The sequence below is a fragment of the Phoca vitulina genome, unplaced genomic scaffold (genome assembly GCF_004348235.1).
Source record: "Phoca vitulina isolate PV1807 unplaced genomic scaffold, GSC_HSeal_1.0 scaffold36, whole genome shotgun sequence".
In the NCBI taxonomy this organism is placed as follows: domain Eukaryota; kingdom Metazoa; phylum Chordata; class Mammalia; order Carnivora; family Phocidae; genus Phoca; species Phoca vitulina.
Genome location: NW_022589739.1, coordinates 7,668,241 through 7,687,742, shown reverse-complemented (window position 1 = coordinate 7,687,742; position 19,502 = coordinate 7,668,241). Strand labels below are relative to the sequence as shown.

The 19,502-nt window shown below is 40.4% G+C and overlaps 1 protein-coding gene across 4 annotated transcripts in view; it reads left to right on the top strand.

Moving 5' to 3' along the window:
- Nucleotides 1-19,502, top strand: part of ZNF143 (zinc finger protein 143) — a 65,822-nt gene that overhangs the window by 34,665 nt on the left and 11,655 nt on the right. For all 4 annotated transcript variants that reach the window (XM_032427166.1, XM_032427164.1, XM_032427167.1 and 1 more), the window contains exons 8-12: nt 3,647-3,766; nt 5,565-5,640; nt 6,343-6,468; nt 10,049-10,228; nt 15,303-15,530. In XM_032427166.1, the coding sequence (XP_032283057.1) occupies nt 3,647-3,766; nt 5,565-5,640; nt 6,343-6,468; nt 10,049-10,228; nt 15,303-15,530 (730 nt within the window). The remainder of the gene's footprint in view (nt 1-3,646; nt 3,767-5,564; nt 5,641-6,342; nt 6,469-10,048; nt 10,229-15,302; nt 15,531-19,502) is intronic.

Below are 19,502 nucleotides of genomic sequence, written 5' to 3'. Positions count from 1 at the left end.
TAAAAAAAACCACAACACCAGAAAAACAAATAATTGGATTAAAATGGGTAGAGGACCTGAAAATACTAATTCAAAAAGATATATGCACTCCTATCTTTATTACAGCATTACATACAATAGTGAAGATATGGAAGCAGCCCAAGTGTCCATTGATTGTGGAATAGATAAAGAAATTTATGGTATATATAAAATGGAATATTTTGCAGCCATAAAAAAAAAATGAGATCTTGCCATTGGTGACAACTTGGATGGACCTAGAGGGTATGCCAAGTGAAACAAGTCAGAGAAAGACAAATACCATATGGTTTCATTTATATGTGGAATCTAAAAAATAAAACAAATAAATTAACAAACAAAAAGCAGAATCAGACCTATAAATGCAGAGAACAAAACAATGGTTACCAGAGGAGAAGGGGTGTGGGGGGATGCGCAAAATGGCCGAAGGGGAGGGGGAGATACAGGCTTCCAGTTAGGGAATGAATACATTGAGGGGATAAAAGGCACAGCCCAGGAATCTCGTCAGTGGTCTTGTAATAGTGTTGCATGGTGACAGGCGCTAGCCACACTGTGGTGAGGGTGGCATATCACACAGAGACGCTGAACCACTATGCTGTAGACCCAAAACTAATACAACATTGTGTGTCAACTATACTCAAGCAAAAAAAATTAGATTAAAAAAGAACTTATCTAATTGTACCCTTAAAAAAAATCCAAATGGTATAGAGAGGTAAAAATAAAAAGTGAAGGACCGCTCGCTACCCAATGATAATCATTGTTAGAATATCTCTGGAGGGGCGCCTGGGTGGCTCAGTCGTTAAGCGTCTGCCTTCGGCTCAGGTCATGATCCCAGGGTCCTGGGATCGAGTCCCACATCGGGCTCCCTGCTCGGCGGGAAACCTGCTTCTCCCTCTCCCACTCCCCCTGCTTGTGTTCCTGCTCTCGCTATGTCTCTCTCTGTCAAAAAAATAAATAAAATCTTTAAAAAAAAAAAAAAAGAATATCTCTGGAGGATTTTTGTTTGTTTGTTTGTTTGTTTAAGTAGGCTCCACGCCCAGTGTGGGGTTCGAACTCACGACCCTGAGATCAAGAGTCACATGCCCTACCAACTGAGTCAGCCAGGCGCCCCTTTGTTTTTTAAATCTCCCGGGCAATTCTGATGTGTCCCATGTTCCCTCAAGGTCCCTCTGTTGCCACACTTCTTTGATTAATTCCTTTCTTGAAAGAGAACATACTTCTAAAAATTCTTCAGGTAGCTTGCATTTTATCCTTTCCCAAGAGTATAAATTACATCCTAATATGCAGGTTTACGCACATCAGATAACAAAAGTTCTATATGCTGTGTGCATCAGACCTTTACAGTAAATGGAATTTCAAGTACTGAACTAGGCAGTAAAATCACCGGTTTTCCTCAACCCTGTCAGCTCTCACTCGGCAGCTACAGAAGCTCTGCCGGGTAGTTACCGCTCTGCCGCACCCTGAAGCCTGGTGGGTGACTAGTGTGAGCTCTAGAGCTAATCTGCTTCAAGTCCTACTTCCCAGCCTTTGACCTTGGGCAAGTGACATTACTTAACTACCTTGAGCCTCATTTTTCTTATTTGTAAATCATAGGAAATATTTAATTCACTGGATAGTCATGGAGGACCAGCAAGACAGCACAGGCAGAGCACCCACCATGATGCATCGCGTAAATGCACCTCCTCAGTAACTGATAGTGAACCTCTTTATTATTGAAGTCACTTTGGAATTCAGTCTTAGGCTCAGCGCTTTATTTACCAGTGGGATTTGCACCTCCTCAGAACCCTAGAATGTTAAAGCTAGAGGGGACTTAGCATTATCTTCTTGTACGGTGGTTTTCAAACTCTGATTTTTCAGTCGGGGGAGATCCTAGGGTTTCTTTGCGGTCCCTCAGGGACTAGCAGAGCTCTGAGCCACCCACACCTGCCTGGGCCAGCAGAGGCAGGAATGCTTTTATCTGTTTTGCACAATAGAATGCTATGTAAGATTTCATCTGGCAAAGGAATTTAACTCCTTGAAAAAAGTTTAAAAAAGAAAAAAAAAATCACTGATTTAGTACAGTATGTTCTTTATACAGACAAACAAGCCCTACTGACTTGCACAAGGTCACACAGTGAATTTATGGCAGGGCTCAGGTTCTCTCTTAATTCCCAGAACATACATTAAGCAAAATAGTAATGAAGTCATTTTCTGTAGATGGTTTTAGAAGATGATTAGTGTTTCACTGGTATTAGCTTCTCTAACATTTTCCTTATGATAATACATCAGGTTTTTCTTTTGACAAAGACTGCGTATGTCCTATACTGAAATAACCGATACAGCCCTGAAATACCTATTACAGCTTTAGCCTATTCATTTAGCTTTTGAAACTTGGACTCTGTCCACCTTCACCCTTAAAATATCTGCAGAATCATCTATTGCTTTCTATTCCGTGGTCATTGTCCTAGGCTAGTTTTCACCACTTCTTTCCTGCATATTCATGATTACGCAGACTTTAGGTTCCTTGCCTCTTTTGTCTTTCACTGTTTCATACCATTACCAGAGTTGTCTTTCTAAAACACAGAGCTGATCTTGGTCAATCCCTTACTTTAAAAATGTTGGGGCATCTGGAGGAGCATGTGACTTTTTTTTTTTTTTTTTTGAGCATGTGACTCTTGATGTCGGAGTTGTGAGTTCAAGCCCCACGTTGGGTGTAGGGTTTACTCAAATAAATAAACTTAAGAATGTTAAGGCCTGTCTTTGCTTTCATGGTCTGGGTTAACTATTCAGAATGGCTTCTAAAGCTCTTCCTGAATGTGGTCTTCAGCTTCCCTTTCTTTTTCATGTTACTCTGTCATATAGATAATAATCCTCTCGTACTAAGTTTCCAGTTCTTCCAGTCACACTTCCATACTTTTGGTCATACTCTTCCTTCTGTCTGGACTGCTCGCCTCACTCCTCATTTCCAGCCTTCAAATTTCACTTCAAAACAAGTCACCCTAACCTACAGCTCTGTCACCACAGGGCCCATAGAGTAGAAAGTCGTTCTTCCTTCCATTTTTATGGTATCTTAATTTCTAAAATAGGTGGTCATCTTTAAAAGCTTCTAAAATCAGGACAATTGTTTGAAGTCTTGTGGTGTTGAGTCCCAGAAAAATGATCTACTGAATATAAGTACAGACTAGGATCATATGCATTGTACTATCTCCCACAGGTGACCACAGGGACATAAACCCCTCTTTTTCGTTGCTTTGAAATGCTTTTGAAATTGAAAATGCTCTTTACATTGTTTTAGGACAGGTGTCCTATATATATATATATATATATATATATATATCCCTTGAGCATGTCATGGAATACCTGCATACAATGGTGATGCTACCTGGGTTGATTTTTCTAGAATGGGAATAGATCTGTGAGCTCTAGCTATGCCCCCTCGTGGATCTCATCTTTTGACTTCTTCCACAGCTGCTGACTTCAGCTATGGAACAGAAATAACCTAACTGGCTCAACACGATAGAATCTTTGTAAAATGATCATCTGAGTCTGGAAACCCACATTACAGTTTTATCTTTTTTATTCTGAAAACAGTAATTTCATCTACTTTATTTCTGTATAAATAATTTAAATCCTACTTTTTTGTTTCATCTAGATTGTCTTACAAGGACATGCGACAAGAGTAACTGCTAAATCCCAGCAGAGTGGAGAGAAGGCATTTCGATGTGAATATGATGGATGTGGAAAATTATATACGACAGCTCATCATCTTAAGGTATATTTAAAGGAAATGCTGTATCTAATGATGACAATACCTAGGGCATTAAATGCCAACACAATATATTTATAGCATTCAAATGCCATTATTTTCTCACTTACCAAGATAAAGACACACACTCACACTTACACACAGGCCATGCAAAACCCTGTGCAGATTTTAGAAACTGTCAACTCTTCGAGAGCTTGGACTGTTCTTCATCTCTGTCTCCCTAATGTCTGGCATACTACCTGGCACATGATAGATACTCTATTTGAATATATTTTTGTCGGATGGGAAATTTATGTAAGTTTAGGAGAAATGTGTGTGTAATCATTCTGTTAAGAGTGATTTGCTGAAATCTAGCAGAAGTTTCTGTTAATGTGCCCTGTCTTCCAAGTATATGGACCAAATATTTCTATGGCAGCTACATACAACATACCATGACTCAGTAGCTAACACTTAGTGAATAACTTATGGTGGGTCAGGAGGCAGGCATGTAGCCTATTTAGAATAGCAGTCCCCATTACCCATCGGTGTGTGACCTTGACATGTTACTTGGCATCTTAGGGCCTCATTTTCCTTGTTGTACAAGCACCCCCCTCACAGAGTGGTTGTGAGAAATAAACAAGCAGATACCGTATATGGAAAGTACCGAAAAGAATGGCCTGGTAGAGATTCAGTAAATGTTGGCCACTGTCGTGATTATGCGTTTGCCACGGCAGCCCTCTACGGTAGATGCGGTTACATCTCGGCTTTACAGAGAGGATCTGAGGCTCAGAGAAGGCACATGCCATGGCCATCCCGCTAGTCCACGTTAAAGCCTTGCCTTGGGGCAGGGCCGCTCTCGCAGCAGCCTCCACACTCTTTTTTTTTTTTTTTTTAATTTTTTTAAAGATTTTATTTATTTGACCAGCCTCCAAACTCTTAACCTTACGTTGTGTAGCCTCTCCCTATGCTCTGCTCCTAGCTCTCACCGTGTCTATGTTCCGTACGGACACCTTTGACCACTGTAGAGAAACACACACCTCCAGTACTCCTGTTCTGTGTTTAAAATGAGTACTTCTTGGGGCGCCTGCATGGCTCAGTCATTAAGCGTCTGCCTTCGGCTCAGGTCATGATCCCAGGGTCCTGGGATCGAGCCCCGCATCGGGCTCCCTGCTCCTCAGGAAGCCTGCTTCTCCCTCTCCCTCTCCCCCTGCTTGTGTGCACTCTCTCTCTGTCAAATAAATACATAAAATCTTTAAAAAAAAAATAATATAAATAAATAAAATGAGTACTTCTTACCATACAGCATTTAGGTCTATATTGAGAATTGTTGGGCCATAGTTTTTGAGGAAAGTTGTCTTTTGTTTTTCAAAAAAACCATACAAACAACAAAATACAGTTCACCCTTGAACAGCACAGGTTTGAGCTGCATGGTCTGCTTCTATGTGAATTTTTTCAATAAATACGTTATAGTACTGTAGTTGTATTTTCTCTTCTTAATAACATTTTTTCTGTGGCTTACTATATTGTAAGAATACCGTATGTAAAGCATATAACATATGAAATAATGTGATAATCAGCTTTATGCTATTGGTAAGGCTACTGCTCAACAGTAGGCTATTAGTAGTTTACGTTTTTGGGGGGTCAAGAAGTTATACGCTGGTTTTTGACTGCACGAGAGGCGGGGGTCAGCACCCCTAACCCCTGTGTTGTTCAAAAGTCAACTGTAATTCAACAGAGGGGAAAAAAGAAAAATAGGTCTTTGTTGAGACCATCTACCTGAGAGATGCCTAAAGGAAATAGAATCATGCCTGCATTTTAATGACAGGTCCATGAGAGATCACACACGGGAGACCGGCCTTATCAGTGTGAGCATCTAGGCTGTGGGAAAGCATTTGCAACAGGTAAAAACATGAATTTTTTTTTGTTTCATTGTTCCACTTAGGGGGCAAGCAGAGACTGGCCAGGGGCAGGAACTGACCCCTTGCCTTTGTCTGAATTAGTGGATGCATGATGACCAGTGTTTCAATCTCTCCCTTACCTTTCTCTTGTGCTGCTTGCTCTATTCTCTCTCTCTCTCTCTCTCTGTTTCCATTTTTCTCCTCAGGCCTATTTCTGCCTACTGTGTTTGGTGTTTCACTCCACACTCTGCTTTCTTTTAGCAGAAAAGGAAAAGCTGAGCATTAGAAGCGGACACAGAATTTAACGTTAGGACAGACCTGAGGGAACCATGGGCAACTGGGACTTAGCAGGGCTTGGGTCCTGCATGGGGACTCATCCAGCAGGGCCAGCACTGTTCCCTGTTCCTCATTTAATGTCTCGATTCCACCTGAAGCTTTTGGGGTATGAGTTGTGAACATCTAATAAGATTGGGGCACTTTAAAAAAAGAAACACATACAACCTCTTCTAGACAGAGATGAAACTATGGAATTTCCAGCATGACAGCCCTTAGCTGTCATACTCTTGTCCATTGTTAATAGCTGCTCTGTTGTGTTTGCCTAATATTATATCCTTGCTGTTTACTATATTTTTCAATTGTTTAATCTCAATGGGTATGCTTAGAGGGGTCTCATATAATTAAATTCCTTTTAAATTTTTCTTAAAGGTTATGGATTGAAAAGTCATGTCAGAACTCATACAGGAGAAAAGCCATATCGGTGTTCAGAAGATAATTGTACTAAGTCTTTCAAAACTTCAGGAGATCTACAGAAACATATCAGAACTCATACAGGTACTGGAATGAACAAATACCATATGTAGGCCAGGATCTGATTGATTGATTGATTGATTGATTTAAGGCCAGGAATTTTTTTTTTTAATTTTGTTCATTTATTTGAGAGAGAGAGCATGTGTGCCCATGAGCTGGGGGGGGAGGGGCAGAGGGAGAGGGCGAGGGACAAGCAGACTAAGCACAGAGCCTGACGTGGGGCTTGATCCCAGGACCCCAAGATCATGACCCGAACCGAAGTCAGAAGCTTAACTGATTGAGCCACCCAGGCGCCCTGAGGCCAGGAATTCTTAATTTGTAGGGAAGGGACTTAGGGAAGGAGTCTCTGGAAGTTTCAGAGTTAGCTTCAAGGGTTTCTCTTAAACTCCTGAAATTCCACGCACCTTGCCATTTACTTCTTTCCAGGATAAAGGCCCATAATTTTGTTAGATTCTCAAAGGGGTCCATGTCCCAAAAAAGATGAACAGTGGTCGTAGATCACCAACCCTCTCAGTTTACAGGTATTATTTGAGCAACAGCCTTATTTACCTAGGATTGCACATCTATTTAGTAGCCCAGCTGAGACCAGAACCTAAGGCACCCAGTTCCTTCTCAGTTCAGCACTGCTTCTCCTGTGTTTAGCTGCTGCTAAAGAAAGTGAACCCTAACAGCCCCACAGAAAGGAAGACTTGTCACTTCCTTGTGATCATCTCTTGCCCCCTTTAAATTTCCTCCTCTCCTTTTCCTAAAGGGTACTTTGTTTTTATCTCCCCTCCCCTCCCTTTCTTGTACTTAATTATTTGTAGAATTGGAATACCAATTATAAAAGTAATTATTTGCTTTGGATGAGAGCTGGAAGAATTTCAGAAACTGTTGATAAGAGATGCTGTTATAGCTATTGACTAAGCTTATTTATAGCTTAATAATTTAGTTTGAAATTTTACCACAGATGTTTTAAACATAGTGTGATAACTTTGTCCCCAGATACTTCTAAGTATTCTGAAATAGTTTAGCAAATTTCCATCGAGGACTTGTCTAGTCATTAAAGTTTAGCTTTTAATTCAAATATGATCCCAGATAGGCTTTGCTTTACAGTGTTCAGGAACAAAGCTGCAGATCTCTGCTTCTATTTTATTCATGTACTTATTTTTATCCATTGTTATCAGATGAAAGTGTTTCCAAATTCCTGCAAATTCTATTAGGATTTGCTATATAATACCAACCTGTTATATAAAAGTTACATAAAAACATAATCTAGTTCCATTAATATTTGGTCAAAACATTGGAATTGTGATTCCTTTGTTAGTACTCATTTAGCAAACCACATATTCATGCATCAGTTTTTAAATGGTGAGTATTTTCATTGGTAAAATGTTGGATTGAGTAAGGGGGCTTCAGGGATGTCTATTACAAACACAAGTTGTTTTAGTGAAAAAACAAAATAAGGTGCTACAGAGTCAGAGGAGTAATATATTAGCACCATGGGAATTGTTGGAACGCTGGATTCCTTATCACAACATGTCAGAGCTGGGAAAATGTTAAGGTCATCTAGATCCAGAGAGAAGGGACTTACCCGAGACAAACTATTTTCCTTAGGTTAACATATTGAAAAAAACAAAACACCTTTCTCTAAAGAAAGGATCAGAGGTTCCTGCTCTTTTTTAAATGATTTCATACTTGAGGGCAGAAATCTTTTGGAATGGTTTTTAAGCAGGTAAATCGTAATTTCACTTGGCCAAAAGAAAAATAACAAACTTTTATATGTATAGGTAAATATCTATTTATTTATCTACACATATAGAGATTTTTTTTTTTAACCACAAAAGTTGTTTGTCTAATTTGAACTCATTCTAAGGAAGGGCACACGGGAATCAAAACCAAAGACTACTTCCTGCCTAACAGTTTAAAGGCCCTTTGGGTTCTGAGGTTGTATAAAGCAAGTATGAAGAAAAGGAATATAATTGGCAGAATAAACTTTTTCATAAGTTTAGATTATGAGCATAGTAATATATTCAGCAAGTATATGTGATGTGTATTATATACTAGACACCAGATTTTTAAAAAATTTTTTTCAAGGTATTATAGAATAAATAAAGTTAGGAGATAAGCTTTTGGGGGATTCTAGGGTTGTTCAGATATAATTAATTTTTTTCCCATTTATCAATTTTTGTTTTGTTTTAAAGATTTATTTATTTGAGAGAGAAAGCACACAAGAGAGGGGGAGGGGCAGAGGGAGAGGGAGAAGCAGACTTCCCACCGAGCAGGGAGCCCGAAGTGGGGCTCGATCCCAGGGCCCTGGGACCATGACCCGAGCTGAAGGCAGACACTTAACAACTGAGCCACCCAGGCGCCCCAGCCATTTATCAATTTTTAATTTAATTTTTATTTTTTATTGTTCAAATATAATTCTTATTCTTTTAAAAAAACTTTTTTTTTTTTAAAGATTTTATTTATTTATTTGACAGAGAGAGAGACAGCGAGAGCAGGAACACAAGCAGGGGGAGTGGGAGAGGGAGAAGCAGGCTTCCCGCTGAGCAGGGAGCCTGACGTGGGACTCGATCCCAGGACCCCGGGATCACGACCTGAGCCGAAGGCAGACGCTTAACGACTGAGCCACCCAGGCGCCCTAAAAAAATTTTTTAAAGATTTTATTTATTTGTCAGAGAAAGAGAGCGAGACAGAGAACAAGTATGCATGCATAAGCAGGGGGAGTGGCAGGCAGAGGGAGAAGCAGGCTCCCCACTGAGCAAGGAGCCCATGTGGGACTCCATCCCAGGACCCTGGGATCATGACCCGAGCCGAAGGCAGATGCTTAACCAGCTGAGCCACCCAGGCATCCCTATAATTCTTATTCTTGACTCATTTTTCTTTTGTATTTCTTTATGATATTTTTTTCTCTGCTTTTCTTAGCTCATTTTTTTTTTTTTTAAGATTTTATTTATTTATTTGACAGAGAGAGACACAGCGGGAGAGGGAACACAAGCAGGGGGAGTGGGAAAGGGAGAAGCAAGCTTCCCGGCTGAGCAGGAAGCCCAAAGCGGGGCTCGATCCCAGGACTCTGGGATCACGACCTGAGCCAAAGGCAGAGGCTTAACAACTGAGCCACCCAGGCGTCCTTCTTAGCTCATTTTTTAATATGCCCATCTGGATAACTCCATCTTGGAAAGTCATGCAGTCAGTGATAAGTTTTGAACAATATTCAGATTTCCTATAGAAATTTAAATTTGGAGTAGAAGATGCTATTTACAGGGCAAAAAACCACAGAAAGCCAAAACCCTGAAAGGGAAGCCCCATACGGGAAGGCTAGAGTCTTGAGCATGATCCTAGACAGAATTGAAGGATAAGACATTTCAGTTTTCGGGGTGCCTGGGTGGCTCAGTCGGTTAAGCATCTGCCTTCAGCTCAGGTCATGATCCCAGGGTCCTGGGATCTAGTCTCGCATCGGGCTCCCTGCTCAGCGGGGAGCCTGCTTCTCCCTCTCTCTCAACCCCTCCCCCTGCTCATGCTCTCTCTCTCTCTCTCAAATAAATAAATCTTTAAAAAATTTTTTTCCATTTTCTAAGTATTTTTGCACCATTTAATTTATTCCTTTTTGTATTTTCAGGAGAAAGGCCTTTTAAATGTCCCTTTGAAGGCTGCGGTCGGTCTTTTACAACATCAAATATCAGAAAAGTGCATATTAGGACACATACAGGAGAAAGACCGTATTACTGCACAGAACCAGGATGTGGGAGGGCATTTGCCAGTGCAACCAATTATAAAAATCACGTGAGGATACACACAGGTAACAGTCTCTGATTTCTTTGTCTTCTGTTTTTCTTCCATAAACCTTTTTCCAGTCATTCCCATCCTCCTTCTACCACTTGGCATGGTGGAGGGGGATTAAGCAACTTAAAAAACCCTTCACATTAGCATTTATACATTCATTTATTCAACAGTTACTGAACATCTGTTGTGTGTTCCCCTGCCAGGCATCAGACATACAGAGACAGATATGACATGGTCAAGGGCAGTTGAACTGGGGAGAGTTGACAGACCTCTAATTGCTACGGAGTGCAGAGCGTCTCCCATTCCTTGAACGAGATGCTGTGGGAGTAGAGAGGGGAGCAACCACCTCTGTGGAAAGGGAGAAGCATTCAGGGAAGGCTGTCCAGAGGAAGTTGACTTTTAGACTGAGTCCTAAAGTTTGCTAGCTAGAAGGCGGGGGGCAGGTTATTCCTGACTGGGGAAACGGCACGGTTAAAGGCACAAAGGTATGAAAAGCACGATTTATTTGGAGAATATGGCAGGCATAGGGCACATGTGGAAGACTAGTACGAAGTGAGGTTGGAGGGGTAGGCAGGGGCCTTGTGTCTGGGCTATCATGGTAAGGGTGTTTCTTAAACTGGGCTTTGTGCTGTTTGTGGGGCAGAGGGGGAGGGGCGGTCTGTGGCTATATTCTTTTTTAAAAAACAGCTTTATTGAGATATAATTCACATACTGTATAATTCATCCATTTAAAATATATGATTCATTGTGTGCCAACTATACTTCAGTAAAAATGAATAAATTCATTAAAGTATATGATTCAGTGTTATTTAATATATTCACACAGTTGTACAACCATGAGCATGATCCAATTTTAGAGCATTTTCATTCCACCTAAAAGAAACTCCATACTTATTAGCAGTCTCCTCCCACCCCCACCCCTCAGCCCTACGCAGTCATCATTCTGTCCTTATGGATTTGCCCATTCTGAACATTTCATACACATGGAATCATGTAACATAGGGTGTTTTTCATCTGGCTTCTTTCACTTGGCGTAGTGTTTTGAGGCTCGAGTTCTTTCCTTTTAATTACTGAATAGTATTCCATTATATGCATGTACCACATTTTATTTATCTATTCACCAGTGGCTTTCACTTTGGCTGTTATGAATCATGCTGCTCTGAGCATTCATGTGCAAGTTTTTGTGTGGAATTATGTTTTCATTTCTCTTGGGTGTATACTTAGGAGTGGAATTGCTGGTTCATATGGTAACTCTGTGTTTAACATTCTGAGGAACTGCCAAACTGTTTTTTTCACAGTGGCCGCACCATTTTACAGTCTCTCCAGCAATGTATGAGGGTTCCAGTTCTCCACAACGCAGCTAACAATTATTATCTTTTTGATGATAGCCATCCTAGCAGGTGTGAAATGGTATCTATCTCATTGTGCTTTTGATTTGCATTTTTCTGCATCCTAAAGATGTTGAGCATCTTTTTCTGTGCTTATTGACCATATGTAGGTCTTCTTTGGGGAAATGTCTACTCAGATCCTTTGCCCATTTTTCGGATTTGGTTCTTTTTATTGTTGAGTTGTAAAAATACTTTATTATATTCTGGATACAAGTCCCTTATCAGATACATGATTTACAGATATTTTCTCCCACTTTGTGGGTTGTCTTTTCACTTCCTTGATGGTACCGTTTGCAGTACAAAGGTTTTTAATTTTGCTGCCGCACTTTGTGAATGTATTTTTAGTCGTTGGGAGGGGAAAGGCAAATGGGAGGCAAAGGCAGAATGTGCATTCGTTTTTTAAGAAGTTGTTTAATACATTGTCTTGATTACTGGTATTAAGAGTAACTTTGCAATAATTTAAAATTAAAAGACATTTTTACAGAATGGAACTTTCTGCAGTGTTTCTCTGGCTGCATTCCTCGGATCCCTGAGTATCTCTGGAAATCTTTTCAGGGATCCACAACAATCCCTTCCCTTTGAAGAGAGTACGTTAACGAATCTGAATATCACTATGGGCAGAAAGGAAACCTTAAAAGGATTTAAAGAACGTTTGCTTTTTTTTTAAGATTTTATTGATTTGAGAGAGTGAGAGAGAGAGCACAAGCTGGGGTGGGGGATGGGAGGGAGAAGCAGGCTCCCCGATGAGCAGGGATCCCTATGCAGGTTTCAATCCCAGGACCCCGGGATTATGACCTGAGCCGAAGGCAGACACTTAACCGACTGAGCCACCCAGACACCCAAACGTTTGCTTTTTTTTTTTTAAGAAAAAAATCAGTCCATATTATAGAAAGATGTTAAAGGGAAATGAGACTAATGGTGAGGAAACTGAGGGCTGTTAGAATATTCAAAGTGAGTGAGATAGAGAAGGATACAAATGAAAAGACATTGAAGAGGTATTGGCGCAGGACTTGGTGACTGTGACTAAGTTAGTCACGAGGTGTAAAGAAAAACCTATCAGTCTAGTTTGTGTGATGGGTTAGATGATAATCGTTAAATGGGGGAGAGCAGGTTGGAAAGGGAAGATAACGCTGTCAGTTTGGAATCTTTAGGTCTCTGGGTATCCTTCCCCACTTGAACTCTTACCATCTGTATATTTGCTGTAATGATTTGCAAAATTTTTACCCAAAATTTATGATCCAAACTGAAAACCCACTATAATGAATCTACTTGTGATGCATTTTTTTTTTTTAAAGATTTTATTTATTTATTTGACAGAAAGAGACACAGCGAGAGAGGGAACACAAGCAGGGGGAGTGGGAAAGGGAGAAGCAGGCTTCCCGGGGAGCAGGGAGCCCGATGCGGGGCTCGATCCCAGGACCCTGGGATCATGACCTGAGCCAAAGGCAGACGCTTAACGCCTGAGCCACGCAGGCGCCCCATGTGATGCATTTTTCTATAAAAGAAAAAATTTTTAAGTTGCATGTGAGTCTAAGTGAGAGAACATAGGACACACTGAAGTCATATTTCTGATACAGCCGTATATTATGCTTACATTGTGTAATATGCATTATTGCCATCATGTTCCCTACTATTAAAGTGTTCTCTAAGAAAATGGAAACGCCTGTGAAAACCTAGGAGGCCTGGAAAAGAAAACCATAGATTGGAAGAAAAATTATATTTTCCTAATATAATTTGTACTTCTTTTATATCTTTAAGGTACTTGATTTTTAGATTGTAGTACGTTTGTGGTGTAGAAGGAAAACAGAATTCCTGTCTGATATTATACTGTATCATTGTGTATTACACACCAATGTATACCCACTACTGAATGTTAAATAATTAGATAATTGGTGTTTGAAGTGCTTCATATTATATAGACATTCTTGGTGGATTATAACACAGGTGCTTAAGAGCCTTTGTGTGATATTTGGGGAAATTGGCTGGGTTTTTTATTTTTTTATTTTTAAAAGATTTTATTTATTTCAGAGAGAGAGAGTGCACAAGCAGGGGGAGACACGCCTAGGGAGAGGGAGAAGCAGACTCCCCGCCCACTGAGCAGGGACCCTGGGATCATGACCTGAGCCAAAGGCAGACGCTTAACCAACTGAGCCACCCAGGCGCCCATTGGCTGGGATTTTTAGATGGGCTGGGAAAATATTATTTTTCCCATTTAAAGCAAGTGGAATATAGACTCATTACCTAAAAGTTTACTGTTCCACATGTTTAATGGGCAAATTAGATTCCAGTAAGAGGGATGCCTACATTAAATTTAGCCATACTGATCTTTGGAACATTTAAATAAAGCAGTGCTCTTAAATGTGATGCACATTGGATTCACTTTTTAAAAATAGGCTTATTCCCCATATTCTGTCTGCACAATTCTGACATAATTTTATGGAATGAGGCCCAGACATCGGTTGTCTTTAAAAAGCTCCGTGTGTGTGTGTGTGTGTGTGTGTGTGTGTGTGTAAAAATATATAAAGAAATAACCCACCCACCCCGGTCTTTTACATGATTGAGAATCATTGAAGTAGAGAGATGCAGTACATAGTTATAATTTTTGGTCTGACCATAGAGGTAGGTCTGGACTGGAAGAAAAGATTGGCTAATGATCATCAAGTAGATGATACTGTAAATGCCCACATTATGCTATGAGTGGAGTGCAAATATTCAGCCATGTAAACTGCAATCCATTCTTGCAAGTTTGATTAGAGGACCCAGTTGAGGCTGTGCAGATAGCCCGTAGGGAGCTCCAAAGCTCAATTCAAATCCACTTCTGTCTTGACTGTGGTTTGGTGCCACCTAGTGGCTGTTTCTGCTTCAGCCTAAATATCAATGGGGCAGGTTTTCTGTTGGAATTGCCTTCCATTTCCCTGCCTGGCCTTGCCCTCACTAGGTCTGTCCCACAATCATTTACCAAAATAAGAACATTAACCTGCCCTGCTTTGAGAACGTAGACTGGGCAGAGGAAGGAAGCAATTTCCAATTACTTTATGCTCAAGACTTATGTTACAGATTACATTAGGGTGAGATTTTACTATTTATGGGTGGTTTTACAGTGTTTAGAACCATGCAAGAAAATGTGATTACTCAAGGAAGGGTGCAAAATGAGAATAAAGTAAGACATGCACGTGTATGCACACATGCATATGCAGATTTTAGAAATTATATGGGTATGTCCTTTTAGATTTGTGAGTGTCCAGACCATGTCTAGTAGACTTTTTAGACAATCCTTTTTTATTATCCTTATAAAACCCTTAGGGAAAGCTGTATTTGTTATAGTAATAATTGCATTTATTATTTTTAGTATACTGTTATTAATATCTAGCTTGTCTAGTTGTAGTTAACAATAAATGAGTTTTATCAAAGCTTAGAGTTAAACTGGGCAACATCTCCATCCTTTTCTCGTCCCTTGAAATTAAGGGAAAAGTGGTATTCAGGCACAAGATAAGACTCAGAATGCAGACTACCTTCTGAGCCAAGACAAAACCATAGTTAGGGGAGTCTTTTCTTGTGTTCTGCCTCATGGCGGTATAGAAAGAGATCTGACAACTATCTATTTTTGCTATTAGAGGCTTTTTTCCCCCATGGGAGGAATGGAATGATTATGCCTTCATATGTAAAAGCTGATTTGTGTGTGTGTGTGTGTTCTTTACTTAGGTGAAAAGCCATATGTTTGTACAGTCCCTGGGTGTGACAAAAGGTTTACAGAATATTCCAGTTTGTACAAACATCATGTTGTTCACACTCATTCCAAACCATATAACTGTAACCACTGTGGGAAGACCTACAAGCAGATTTCCACACTGGCCATGCACAAACGGACGGCCCACAATGACACTGAGCCCATCGAGGAGGAGCAGGAAGCCTTCTTTGAGCCTCCCCCAGGTGAGTGTTCTTTCCAGTAAACCTCTCTCTGTGTTGGGGAATCAACAGCTGTCATAATTTGTGATTCATAGCATTTTCTCAGATAACAAAGTTTCATTCACGTAATCACACAGATACAGAATTTACAACTGTAATAAGTGCTATCAAAGAAAGGGACTTGGTGCTCTGGGATGTCTAAGAAGGGAAGTTAGTCTAGTCTGGGAGGTGTTTTTGTTTTGTTTTTTTCCCTGTTTAGTTCTCCACTTGTTAAACAGAAGGATGGCGATAAAGTGGATTTAGGACACGCAGCTCGAATTGCAGTTTTTCTTCTGTCAGACCTGGTTGCACTTACCTATATGCTGGAGGGTTTTCGCTCGTGACTGTGGCTTCTGTTCGGCAAGGAAAGCTGTAATTGTCACTAAAGAAGCCCTGGAACCTGCCAACTTTGAGATCAAGCTTATTTCAAGTGCCAGTGGTCCGAGTGGTAGGAGCAGAGGAGTCTGACATGCTGGGAAGCAGAGGAGGGACCCGCAGTCTCCGCCTTGCTTTGAGCTGAGTTTGAGTGACGTGAATTCTTGTGCTGCTTAATAAAGTCATCTCTAGGTATAATAGAATGTGAAGGCAAAGAGTTGCAGTAAATCTCTCGCACAAGCCATGGGAGCTCTGGTTTTGTAAAGTTCATTACAGGTTAACGAGACACACTTCTTAAATAAGTTAAAGTAACTTATTTAAGTACTAGGAGAGATGGTAGAGGGTGGATAGGGGTTAATCTGGTGGAGAGGCAGGGATTTGGCAGGAAGGGGAAATAAGGAGCAAAGTCAAGAGGACATTCAAGTAGAGGGAAGGGCACATACAGAAAGCCCTGAGGTTGGAGAGACCAAAGTAAATTGGAGAGGCTAAAAGAAATCTGGCCAGTGGGGCACTTCTGCCCAGGAGGGCGGTGTGAAATGGGGCCAGAGAGCAAGGGAGGAGCAGCTGGGCTATTTGGGTGCACTAAGGATGTTGATCGTAAGCATTAGAGCGGTTTGGCACTCCTAAATAACTCTTCGCTGATTCATGTGCTGTTCAGTAGTGTTGTAGGAGACAAAAACATTCATTTCGATAAGAATAAACTCTTGGGAAAAAATGTTAGAGGATTACATTCTGTGATTTCAGTTAAATAACATAGGTAAGTCGGTAAAGTAGGTGAAGGTTTTCTAAAAAAACAAAACAAAACCTCGGTTGTCTTGCTGTTGCACCGAGGACCTCCTGAACGGAAGTCGATTTGGAAATGAAAACAAATCCTATTTTCCCGTTCTTATATTGAAGTGTTGAAAAACCTTTAGGTGAAAGAAGTTGGTTGGAAAATAAGGGAAAGAGTACATCATTCACTACCTGCTGCAGTTCTAATTTGTCTTTTCAGACGTCTGTCATGTGATAGAAGTAACAGCTCCTTCCGTCCTGGATGCTGTGTTTTTTGGCGAAGCACCCTGAGTGCAGACAGTGAGATATTCCTGCAACTGCTGGGTCCTTGCAGTTAGAAAGCAGGCTTTGTTTTGTTTTTGTTTTGTTTTGTTTTTTCTAAACAGGCTTTAATGATGACAAGCTCAGGTTTTAAAATTCTTTTTTTAAGCTTCTTCAGTCTCTTCCTTCAAAGTCGATCTTTCAGATTGTCTGAATTTCTTGTATTCTAGAAAATAGTCCGTAATATGATAATGCACATTTTGTTAAAAAAAAAATAATAAACTATGATTGTTTTTCTAAGAATAGGGATGGGTTTGCGATCGTTTCCTCTCCTATGATTCTCGAGGTTCTGTAGCCCTTTGGGATAATAGTATCTAAATAGCTGTGACACAGAACAGACAGACGTGAAGTAATGGCCGCCGTGGAGATGACACCACCACGGCCAGAGCCGTATGCGTGCGTGCGTCAGCCACTAACTTGGAGAAGTACTCCTAAATTAGCATAAGTCCTTCCTTGAAGGAAAAAACCCCGCATATTTACCCTCTTTCTGGCTTTGTGGAAGGTGGAAAGCAGTAGAAGAGAGGGAACAGCAGGCTTCCTGCTTGCCAAGTGTAGCAGTAATGGACTGTTGAAAGTGCTGTTTACTTGCTGGTTCTTTATGAAATAAAGAAGTGGATGGTGGTTCCTGTTCTGTCCCTTATTAAATGATTAACCTTACCCCAGATAATATGCCATTACATTGTCTTTACACAATGTGGTCATTGTGTACTGATGACTTGCAATCAATCACTTGTGTTAAAGAGTAAGTAATTTAGTATTAGAAGTAGGTTCTGTTTACACACCATTCTGGTTCTGTGGTTAATGTTGATGAAGATTGTCTTATCATTTTTAACAGCTTCTTAAGTGACTGCAAGAACTTCATGCATACTTGCCATGTTGGAAGCGTTATTTGCCAGGCAGTCTTCCTGTCCAGTACGTCCCCACCATGCCCCAGCACACGTGCACAGTATCACATAATGACTCCAGTTAAGAATAAAAGGGTCGCCTAAAATTAGAACTTTTTTTTTAAGATTTTATTTATTTATTTGAGAGAGGGAGAAAGAGAGAGCATGAGCAGGGGGAGGGATAGAGGGAGAGGGAGAAGCAGACTCCCCGCTGAGCAGGGAGCCCACTGCGGGGCTGATCCCAGGACCAATCATGACTCGAGCGGAAGTCTGACGCTTTACCCACTGAGCCACCCGGGAGCCCTCAAAATTAGAACATTTAAATTTGATGTGGAAAGGTTTGGTTTGGTCTGCTTTGATTTGGGTTGGCTTTATAAAAGTGGAGGTGGAAGAATTGGAAGGAGGTGCTGGAAGCCATTTTTATGATTTGGAATATAATACATATACACTTTAATCTATACAGGTATTTCTGTCATACTTAAAATATTCTCTTTTCGAAATGCAAATCAGAACTACACTGCGACATCAACTCACACCTGTCGGAATGGCTAAAATCACACAGGTGTTGATGAGGACATGGAGAGAAAAGAACCCTTGTTCACTGTTGGTGGGAATGCAAACTGGTGTAGATACTGTGGAAAACAGTATGGAGGTTCCTCAAAAAAGTTAAAAATAGAACTACCCTATGATCCAGTAATCGAATTACTGGGTATTTACCTAAAGAATACAAAAACACAAGGGGCGCCTGGGCGGCTCTGTTGGTTGAGTGTCTGACTCTTGGTTTCAGCTCAGGTCATGATCTCAGGGTTGTAAGATTGAGCCCCGCATTGGGCTCCATGCTCAGTGCAGAGTCTGCTTGAGATTCTTTCTGTCTCCTTCCCTCTGCCCCTCCCACTTATGCTCTCTCTCTCTCTTAAATAAATAAATAAAATCTTTAAAAAAAAGAATACAAAAGTACTAATTCAAAAGGATACATTCACCCCTATGTTTATAGCAGCATTATTCACAATAACCAAGGTATGGAAGCAGCCCAAGTGTCCACTGATAGATGAATGGATAAAGAAAATGTACACACACACACACACACACACACACACACACACGATGGAATGTTATTCAGCTATAAAAAGGAATGAAATCTTGCCATTTGCAACGACATGGATGGAGGCAGAAAGTATTATGCTAAGTGAAATAAGTCAGAAAAAGACAATACCATATGATTTCACTCATGTGGAATTTAAGAAACAAAACAAAGGAGCAAAGGGAAAAAAAGAGAGACAAACCAAGAAACAGACTCTTAACTATGCCTAGCAAACTGGTGGTTACCAGAAGGGAGGTAGGCGGGAAGGGATGGGTGAAATAGGTGATCGGGATTAGAGTATTGTGATGAGCACCAGGTGATGTATGGAAGTGATGAATCTCTATATTGTACACCTGAAACTAATATTATACTGTATGTTAACTATACTGGAATTAAAATTAAAATTTGGGAAAAAAATAAATAAATAAGAAATATTCAAAATGATTAAAAAAAAGAAAATATATCCTCTGTTTTCTAAACAGCTTGATTGGTTGGTCAAATAAATGATTCATTTGTTTTAAATAG